This window comes from Triticum aestivum, chromosome 2D, assembly GCF_018294505.1.
Source record: "Triticum aestivum cultivar Chinese Spring chromosome 2D, IWGSC CS RefSeq v2.1, whole genome shotgun sequence".
Taxonomy (NCBI): Eukaryota; Viridiplantae; Streptophyta; class Magnoliopsida; order Poales; family Poaceae; genus Triticum; species Triticum aestivum.
Genome location: NC_057799.1, coordinates 594,252,268 through 594,262,447, shown reverse-complemented (window position 1 = coordinate 594,262,447; position 10,180 = coordinate 594,252,268). Strand labels below are relative to the sequence as shown.

The window sequence follows — 10,180 nt, the reverse complement described above, 5'->3', positions numbered from 1 at the left end:
GAAGGAGGAGCAGGCGAAGCTCTTCGTCGACCTCGACCCCGACTCCGACTGATCTTCGCCGGCGGGCAGCTACCGCAGGAGCTCCGGTGAGCTCAATTTTGTTGCAGTGGTGCGGTAGCGTAGGCCCTGTCTAGCATATCTAACCTCTATGTATGTATGTGGCTTGTATGAACTTATATGCGAAGAAGAACCATCTATGCGAGCAAGCTCCGGCGAGCTGTTGCTTAAATTTCTCGCGTGAAACAACTTTTTTTAAAATTTAGGGGGTTTGTTTGCGGTTTCTAGTCTGCCGCCGCAAATTTCGGCCTACATAACCGCCCCCGTGCGACCTGCAAACACATTTTACAGTTCGGCAAAATGCGGGGTCTGCTAGAGTTGCTCTTAGAGCATCTCCAACAGCCACGCGCGGCACGCTAAAAAAAGTTTGCAGCGTGTTGTTCGTAAGTTTTTGCGGGCGAGGAGCGCTTGCTCCAACGGCCGCTGCAAATTATAGCGCGCGCAAGCCGCTCCAGCAGGCACTGCAAAAAAAACTGCGCTATGCACACAAAACAAATAAAGACATAGATAAAAAAAGCGATACATAGATAAAAAAGGCGATACATAGATAATCCGAGGCAAAAACTAAGGCGCAACTAGAAACTACTCTGAGTCGTTGTCCTCCTCCTCGCTTGTGTCGTCCGACGTATCAAGCCACGCATCTTCCCACCACTCATCGCCGCTAGAGAAGAATGATGCCGCTCCGTTCCACGCGCCGCCATGCCCTCCTCTCCGCCCAGAAGGCGTTCTCGTCCTCCGGGTGGCACCGGCGTCACTCCGCCATGGCTCGCTCGTCCGCCTTGGTGATGAGGAGGCGGCGCTGCCGCCGACGCCGACGGTGTTCCTGACGGTCAGCGTCAGTTATTAGCCGCGGCGGAGGGGTGAGGGCCTGCGCCTGCTCGCACGTCCAGACGTCCTGGAAGTTCATCTGTTGGCGAGGCCTCTGGAGGCGCCACGCCGCCGCGTCGTACGTGCGTGCGGCCTCGTGCGCGGTCTCGAACGTGTCGAGGCCGAGGCGGACGTCGCCGGACCGAATCTCGGCGTAGAAGGCGCCGGAGGGGCGCTCACGGACGCCACGGTAGCCCGAAGATCCCAGGTGGCGCGACGGCATGGTGGCGCGTCGGTGGTGGGGCGAGGAAGCGGCAGAGGAAGCAGGGAGAGAACGCGTGGCAATGTGGATGGCGATGGGAGGCCGCATGGCGGGCGCAGCAATTTATAGCGCGCGCCGGAAGCGGTGTGCCAAATCTAACGCGCGACCTCCCGCTTTTTCCCGCGCGCGCAATCGTTTCCCGCATACTCAAGTTTTCCGCCTCCGCTGGAGCGCGCGAAAACGCCCCGCGCGCTAAAGTCACCAACAAAAGGAAATCCCCGGCAGCAAGATTTGGGCCGAGGAAGTGAGAATGAGCAGTATCTGCATGCACAGGCATGTAAAAACCAACGAACTCTGCATGTCTCTTGTGCGACGAACACTTTCTTTTTGTGCTCCTCCACCAGATTACCTCACTACGTGGCGCCGCCGCGTTTGCTCGACCTCTGAAGCCGGATAGGCGGATAACAATATACATGGCCGGTGTGTGGATCTGAATCTTATTCGGCCAGTCAAGTCACCTGGTCGACCTACAGGAGAGGAGAAGAGGTTCAGATTCTGGCATACATGCATGCTCGCCGTTGCATGTCCTGTTTTATTCGCCATGAGCACGAGCAGGAGTTCCTAATCAACATGTAGTGTCTGTTTTTGTTCGGATTGCTCACATGAAACTGCCAAAAGGCCTGTCCACCTGTCCACCTCTCGCCGCCGGCAACGTGGCGCGGCCGTACAAGCAAACCTGAGGGCTAGCTAGTTATCTCAATCGCATTGCAGCACTCTAATACTCCCTCCGTCCCAAAATAAATGTCTCAACTTTGTACTAACTCTAGTATAAATTTATACTAAGCTCAAGACACTTATTTTGGGATGGAGTAGTTAGTAACAAGCCTGTCACGAGTCCTACAAGTGTGACACTAGGTATGTCGACTGTGACGTGCGAAAATAGTTGGCTACTTGAAAATCTTGTTTGAGATTGATAAAACCACCGTTGACATCTTGCTACCTTTTTTTAAACACAGTATAGACGTAGACGTTTATATATTTCGATGAACACACACGTGGACCCAATCCCTATGAGCACCTCCAAGAGACTGAGCCGACATGTTATCTTGAGATTGACGAAGTCAATAAAGGCACCTCGTAGTCGACAGAAACGTCTTCCCCCACTGAACACGCTTCGCTGGAAATCCTAAAAGAAGTCCAGGAATAAATGAGAGCACCAGGAATTGAACCCTGGTGGGCTGGGAATACCATTGTCCTCCTAACCATCCAATCACATGTTGGTTCGCTAGTCATCTTGCTATCGACAAACACTTCGCTTACCATGAAAATAATAAAAGTTGTTAACTTCTAAAATACATCCAGAAAAATACGAGCATCCATACCGAATCTAGGGCTTGACATCGGGTCGATATGTTCCACCACAAAAAACCCGATACCCTCAGCTACACTCGGCTTGCTCTTCATGGCTTTAATATGGTCGTGAATGTAATATTTGTGTGAATTGCGCCTCTTACACTATGAAGGCACAATCTTTTGGATGGCACTGCAAGCAAGGGTATGTTTTCCCTTTAATGATTGGAAATACTAATGCCCACATGTGTGGGTGTTTGCATCTCGCCCACACACGTGGATCCACGTCCGTTTGTGGTTGCACGAATCTTGACTTGTTTATGGTGTCACGTAGGACTAGGCTGGTGTGTGGGCATTCATCCGTTCGCCCACACGTCCGTTTTCACCACACGGAGGGACCGGTGTGTGGGCGTTCAGCAGTTCGCCCACACGTCAGTTTTCACTCACGCACAGGGGCTGGTGTGTGGGCATTTATCAGTTCGCCCACACGCCCGTCTCCTCTCCCACACCCAAAGTTGCCAGTTGCCATGTGTTTTGCAGGGTACATGGCAACTGCCCTAGTGTGCTTATAAGCAGATGACAACTCTTTTTTACCCTAACATGTCAGTTGCCATGTGTTTTGCAGGGTACATGGCAGGGATGCAGGGCGGCGCCCGAACCCGGCCCGCTTCTAATTCAATGGTAAATTTTTTAGTTCTAGGCTGATTGAAGTGCACCACATTAATTTATACTAGCTGTGTGCTAGCTTGGCTGTTTCGCGGGACTTTGCGGGACGCCGTCCTGCACCCCTAGTACATGGCAACTGCCCTAGTGTGTTTATACGCAGATGGCAACTCTCTCTTTACCCGAACATGTTATTTTGCCATGTCTCTTTGTAGCGCTACACGGCAACTGCCTAGTGTTAGTATGTGGCAACTCCTAAAGTTTTCAAATCATGGCAACTGTAGTAAACCAGACCATACATGACAATTGCCTAGTGTTAGTAGGTGGCAACCCTTAAAATTTTCAAATCATGGAAACTATAGTAAACCAGACCATACATGGCAACTGACACTTGATCTGAGATGACAACTGCAGTTGAGCAACCATGGCAATTGTAGTTGTCCGACATGGAACTGTAGTTCAGCGACATGGCAACTGTAGTTAAAAGAACATGGAAGAGGGTCTGGACCATGGCAACTGCGGGGCGCGTGGTGACTGTCACGCGGGGCGTGCGGGACCATGAGGTAGGAGGCCTGACGTACGGGCGTGTGGGCGTTATCTATTTTGCCCACACGTAGGCGTGTGAGAGGGATCGTGAGGAAAAAAATAGGTGTGTGGGCATTACTTGTTTCGTTCTTGTGTCTGAGTCCGAAGAAGACGGTGGATGTTGATCCAGTAGCAAAATTGTGCTTCCTGTTGCAGGATTTATGTAATCGTGCCGTGCGTAGATACGGACGACATGGAAAAATCCACGACATGCTCTTTCCTTCCTTCATTCGGTGACTGCCCACACGTAGACGTGTGGGCTGATCCTCTTAGCACCACACAAAATGTGTGGGCAGACCCCTTAACGTCTACGCGTGTGGGCGTTATCGGCGTCCTTCAAGATTGAGCATGATTTCCGATTTTATTAACCAAACCAATGTCTTCATCTTATACAATGGTTAAGCTAGTGATTAACGGCTAGGACAAGCTTTGCCACCTCAACGTGACGAAGACATGTACACACAAACGATGATCAATTGCATGCACACCAAGAACAATCAATCAATCTTTATTAATTTACTCGTATGCCTCCTCAAGGAGTTGCACAAACGATTAAAATAGTTACAGAGAAAACAATCCAAAAAATCGTCGCCTTCTTCAATCAGTTACTACCATCACCATCACATACTGTACTGCCTAGCTCCACTACGCGTCCGATCGCCGGCGGGCATCACGCTGGGCAAGGGAGCACGCCGCCACGCCGGCCCGAACGGTCTTCACGGCCTTTTTACCGCGTCCGGAGCTGCGCGCAGAAATTGGGCGCTGCGTTGCTCGATCGTTCGGTGCCGCGGCACGCGCGCTGTAGGTCGATCGCTCACGGGAAGAGCTTCTCCACGGTCACCCCCTGCAGCAGTGGCCGCGAGTCGCCGCGCCGGCGGCAGAAGGAGGAGCGGCGCGGCTCCTCGGAGCCGGACGAGGAAGAGACGCGGCGGAGGACGTCGCGGAGGCGGTGCTCATCGCAGGGGAGCGCGACGGGGCCGGAGGCGCCGGACCGGAAGCCGTACTCCTCCTCCGCCTGCCGCAGCAGCTCCAGGAACGCCGGGTGGCTGAGGTGCGCCAGCCGCACCATGAACCGAGCGCCCTCCGCGCACACCGCCACGTGACCCGCCGGCACCGGGGCGGACGTGGAGCGGCGGGCCCGCCACCGCCGCGCGGCGCGGCGCAGCCAGGCGATCGACGGAATTGTGATGACGTTGCACATGCTGCCTTGTCGTGCTTTGCCCCGACGAGCTATGGAACGCGTTCGCTTGCTGCTGCTGCTAGCTCTCTGTTTGGGACTTGGAGACTTGGTTGGGATGGGGCTGTGTGTTCTGGGTGGTGCGGTGGAAGAGCGCGCGGGGCGGCGATAAATATAGCGCTGGGGTTAGGGGTTAGTGCCTTGTGGGTTGGACCAAACTGATCAATGGGTGCTATCTTCTGTGTTGCTGCGCGCCGACACCGGGACGAGATCGGCATCCAGTGCCAACCTGGGGTAGTCCGTGCATCCCAACCCAGCGCACCGCAGCTTGCACGCGTCGGCTCCTGCCCCCGATCGGGCAGGACATCAGCGATCTCTTCCCGCATCCAGAACAAAAGGCGCCTCCTAATCCACGTGATTAATCAAGCATGTCGAGATCGATCGTGCCAGCAACTGAACCCGATTTCCCATATGTTAGAGTATCTACAACCGCAAGTTGCAAATCCAGGCCCTCAAATGCCCGCCTCATTTGATGGCTTCCACACCCGTGTCCGTCATATCCAAACCCTCATAACCATACAAGCCATGCAACACTACATAAACAACACGCAGTTCATCGGATCAACTAGCATCGCTGGACAAAAGAAGCATGGTTCGTCGGAGTTCAACGGCAAATCCATACTAAAAACTTAAAACATAGTTAAAATATAAACATAACGGGGAAGGGCAGAGGAAATCACCATTTCCTCGCGGGCCCCTTCCCCTTCCGGTGGTCGGCGCGGGCTGTGCCCCTCCTCCGTGTAGGCATCGGCGTGCGGAGGCACGTCGTCGTCGGAGCTGGAGGTGGAGACGTCCATCAGATCCGAGTCCGAGCTGCAACGCATGCCCGAGAGCCTACGGAGCATGCGGTCCTGCTCCTTCGCATGGCGGGCCGCCTTCGCCTTCGCAACAGCCTCCTTGGTTGCCTCGCGCTCCAACATCTCGATGGCGAGTCGGAGCGTCGTGGCGTTCTTCCGGTGGAGGTCCCGGGCATCCGTCTCCGCCGTCGTCAGAGAGCGATGGAGGACTAGGCGAGGAGCGCGGCCTCGGGATCCACCGGCGCGCTCAAGGGCGAACGGCGGGCCGACATTGCCTCCCCACTCTCCCTCGCCCGGTGCCGCTCCCGCCGAGCTGCACGTGCCTCGGACTCGGGCGTCCGCGTACTTGTAGGCCCCGGCGCGGGCACGAGGTCCCAGCGTTGGCCGGGTACCACTGCCGGACCAGAGGATGGTGGAGGCGGGCGGCGTACCTGGTGGAGCGAAGGGGTGTTGACGGAGCGGAGCGAGGCAGAGCTGTAGGTGTTGCGCGACGGGCAGGAAGGCCCGGCAACGTCGCCGACGCTGCATCGATGGGCGACGGGCGCTGAGGAATAAGATGCGCCACTGCTGGGGCCGCCTTGCTCGAGCAGCGACCTCCGCAATGCGATGCGGAGGGCCACCTCCTCCACGTCGATATCCGACCCGTCGAATTCTTACCCGGATCCACCGCAGGTTCTGTCGCCGGCCATCGGATCGGAGGGAGGGGATCGAAAGTGGAGTGGACGGAGACAGGAGTGAAGTGGCTTTCGGATTGACCATCGTTGTCTAGGGTTTTCCGGATGTGTGGATATTTTTGGGGTTGGGGTGGGCCAGGCTGACGTGACGGGCGTGCCTGAGTGCCCTATATCCGCCCCATATTTGGGCTATATGGGGATGCCAGTTAGCTTGGGGCCGCGCCTACGTTCGTCTGTGTCAAAAAAATATGATCAGTTAATGATCGGGCAGCCCGTCCTGACATATGAGACGGGTTTGAGAAGTCCGGCTATAGATGTTTTTACATCAAAGTTGCAATGTAAATGGAGCACGCGGTTCCCTTCCTGTTTTATCTCGCCATGCACGCGCGTGAATGAGGGGGACAGAGCGCCGCGTAACCTTGAGAATCGTCAGACAGATCCTGCGTGGTTTCACCCGAGCTCTTTGTCCTGTTTGTCTGACAACAAAATGCCTTCAAGATTGGACTGAGAATGAGCAGCAATATCTGCATGCAGAGGCATGTAAAACAAACGAACTCCATCCACCTGTCTCCTATTGTCTGCTAAAAAGTTTGTGTGTTGATTCTCAGCTGGAAAAACAGTTTGTGTGTTATCTCACTACGTGGCAGTGCCTCGTCTGCTGGACCTCTGAGACAGATCGGTCGATAAGAATACTATAGTGTGCCCGGATGTGTGGATCTGAACTTATTCCCTCAAAAAAAAAGTCACCTGGTCGGCCTACAGGAGAAGAGGTTCAGATTCTGGCATGCATGCTCGCCGTTGCATGTCCTGTTTTACTTGCCATGAGCATGTGCAGGAGTTCCTAATCAACAGGTAATGCGTGGTTTCGTTCCGTTGGCACGCATGAAACTGCCAAAAAACAGTCCACCTGTCCTCTGCTCGCCGCCGGCAACTTGGCGCGGCCGTGCAAGCAAACCTCGCAGATAATTAGGTCTATCGGCCTGGAGCATTGCATTCGTTTTTTTTAGGGAAGAGCACTGTACTGTATTACGTAGGAGTAGTTAGTAGCACGACACTTGTAGGCTTTCAAGCTAAATTAAGAGTAACTTTGTCTAGTGACCAACCGTAGCCACGCTTTGACGAGGTCACCAGTCTGAAGAACGCAAGTTCTTTTTTTTGGGTGGGAAAGAACGCAAGTAGACTGTAACGTGCGAGAATGGCAGGCTACCGGATAGCAAGCGTGTTGAATAAAGGATTTGCCATCCTCAATAACGTTATTAGTGTACCGCACAATGTATTTTAAGTTTTTGATACCGTCGTAAATGTAGTATTTGCGTGAATTGCATCCCTTACACAATATTTGGCACTGGCTTTTGGATGGCATTGTGAGTAAGCCTAATGCTTTTTCTTATAAGGCGCTTATTCATCAGGTACCTAGAATTTGTTTTTGCTACCAGGCAAATTTTGGGCCGTTGGATGGAAGAATTGTAGCAATGTTCATCTTCTTCCTTCATGTGCCGCCCTTCAACCCAGCCCTAGCTGCATCAACCGACCCGCACCCGTCAAGTTTCGGACTAGCGCCCGCTTAGACCAGCCATGGGCAACGCTTGTTGCCGCCACACCTCACTTCGTCACCGCGCAAAGTGGAAAAAGTGTTTGACGCGGTTTTTTCTTTCAAAAATATGGTGTTTAGCAAACACCATTTTATACAACTTTATGTTTGTTTTTAGGTCGCTCTCCACATTTGTCATGTGGTCCCATTTAAGAGAGCTTGACTCCTAGAAATTCACGGGAGTACACAAGAGAGGGGGACACACACCTACCAAGTCCTGCCCGGCCAGTTGATTGCCTTGCGATTCACGAAGTAGTTGAATCCCGCATGAGGGCACAATAAGTGTAAAGTTTCAATCGTTGAAACTTACGATTTTGCATCTAAAATCCTGGTTTTCTCAGTCGCATGTACCAAGTTTCAAAGATTAAACTTCAAGCGATTTTTCTATCGGTTGTAGGCACAAAATAAGTGGTTTTATCGGTCACTCGTTCTAAGTTTCAACAATTGGAACTTAACATATTTTTTGAAAGGGCGAGGTACGACCGACGCGATGTCGGTCACCGCCCCGCGTCCGCCAAGAACAATGTGGCACCAGATTGGGTCTGCAACGACCCTGACATCGCTGTCGCGTGGGCGCTCGACCGCTTTGTTACCACCGCGGAGATGGCCGCCAGGCGCCGCCGCCGCCTTGATGGCGAGCTCGCCAGGATCGGCGAGGAGTGATCGCTTTGCGACTGCTCAGCCAACGCCGGTCACGACAATGCCACCACCAGGGTTTCGAAGGCAAAGTCGGATGTGGCCGCGGCGACACTCCGCACCGCGCGGCAGGAGGCGGATCGGCTCCTTCGTGAGCGGCAGGCAGCCGTGGCCCTCCGGCATCGTTCCGCCGCTGGAGGGACCACCACGACGACGAGTATGGTGCTGACAGCGGTGGTGGTCGGCAGTGCAGGGCGGCCACGCGTATGAGGTGGTTGTCCGGTATATGGTTTAGTTTTTTTCCCAAGTTTTTTTGTTAAATGGTCGAAATATCGACCTTTTTAAGTAAATTAACTGAACTTGAATGAATTCCGCCTTGTTTGAACGAATTTCGTCCAGTTAGTTTGACTTGTTGTTGAAATGTATGCGTCACTCTATGTTTGGTTTATTCGGTTTACATGGTTTGGTTTCTACGGTTTTTTGGTTTCTACGGTATTAATACTTCGGTAAATATGGTATGAAATTAAAATACGGTTCGGTTTCGGTATATACCAAATTAGTTCGGTATGGTTTAGGTATATAGCATAATAACCAAAGTTGACGCGAATTTGAAAATGACGTAATAATAATTTGCAAATGTATGACTCAAAACACATACTATTTTACACAAATAGTATATAACTATATATATAAGTATATATGCATGCATTGATTCATCTGTTGATGGTTATGGACGTGCTTAGCATTTTAAAAAGAGAAAAATGACTATGTTACAAGAAAATTTCACGTGCTTAGTAGTGAATTTGACTCATGTACAAGAAAAATGACAACTTGTATGGTTGTTCATCTAACACTAGTAGAAAACAGGCCTTTGGTTCGGCCAGAAAAGAGCATTAATCCCGGTTGCATTACGAACCGGAACTAATGTGAGCATTAGTCCCGGTTCGAGCGCCTAGGGCACTGTACAGGCATTAGTCCCGGTTGGTGCCACGAACCGGGACTAAAGGGTGTGATGCCCATTAGTACCGGTTCGTGGCACCAACCGGTACTAAAGGTTAGACCTTTAGTCCCGGTTTCGAGCCACCAACCGGTACTAATGGGGTTTGAGGCATTAGTACCGGTTCGTGGCAAGAACCGGTACTAAAGGTCCCATTTTCAAACTCTACCCCACCCCCACCCCCACCCCCCCCTGTGGATCGCCTTTTCAGTTTTGTGAAAGGCAAAAGAAAATGATAAAAACTTCAAAATTAAAATCCTTTCAGATGTAGTTATTTTACTACATGTACTAGTTAGGAAAATTTAAAAACTTGAATTTGGACATGTTTTGCAAAAAGTGTAGGGAAAATGTAAAACGGCTATAACTTTTGCATACGATGTAAAAAAAACGTATAATATATCAAAATGTTCAGCACGAAAATCCGCATCCGATTTTGACCGCCTACGGCCTGTTTGCAAATTTTTAGAATCCTCAAATTCTAAAAGGGAAAAAAATTATGCTCAAATTTCAGTTTTTTTGAATTT

At 51.8% G+C, this 10,180-nt stretch overlaps 1 protein-coding gene across 1 annotated transcript; it reads right to left on the bottom strand.

Moving 5' to 3' along the window:
• Positions 1 to 4,272: 4,272 nt before the first annotated feature.
• On the bottom strand, positions 4,273 to 5,217 carry LOC123050241 (auxin-responsive protein SAUR21-like). The gene has a single exon (XM_044473064.1). It carries the CDS (start codon positions 4,923 to 4,925, stop codon positions 4,539 to 4,541), a length of 387 nt encoding a protein of 128 aa, XP_044328999.1. The 5' UTR covers positions 4,926 to 5,217; the 3' UTR covers positions 4,273 to 4,538.
• Between the last annotated feature and the right edge of the window lie 4,963 nt (positions 5,218 to 10,180).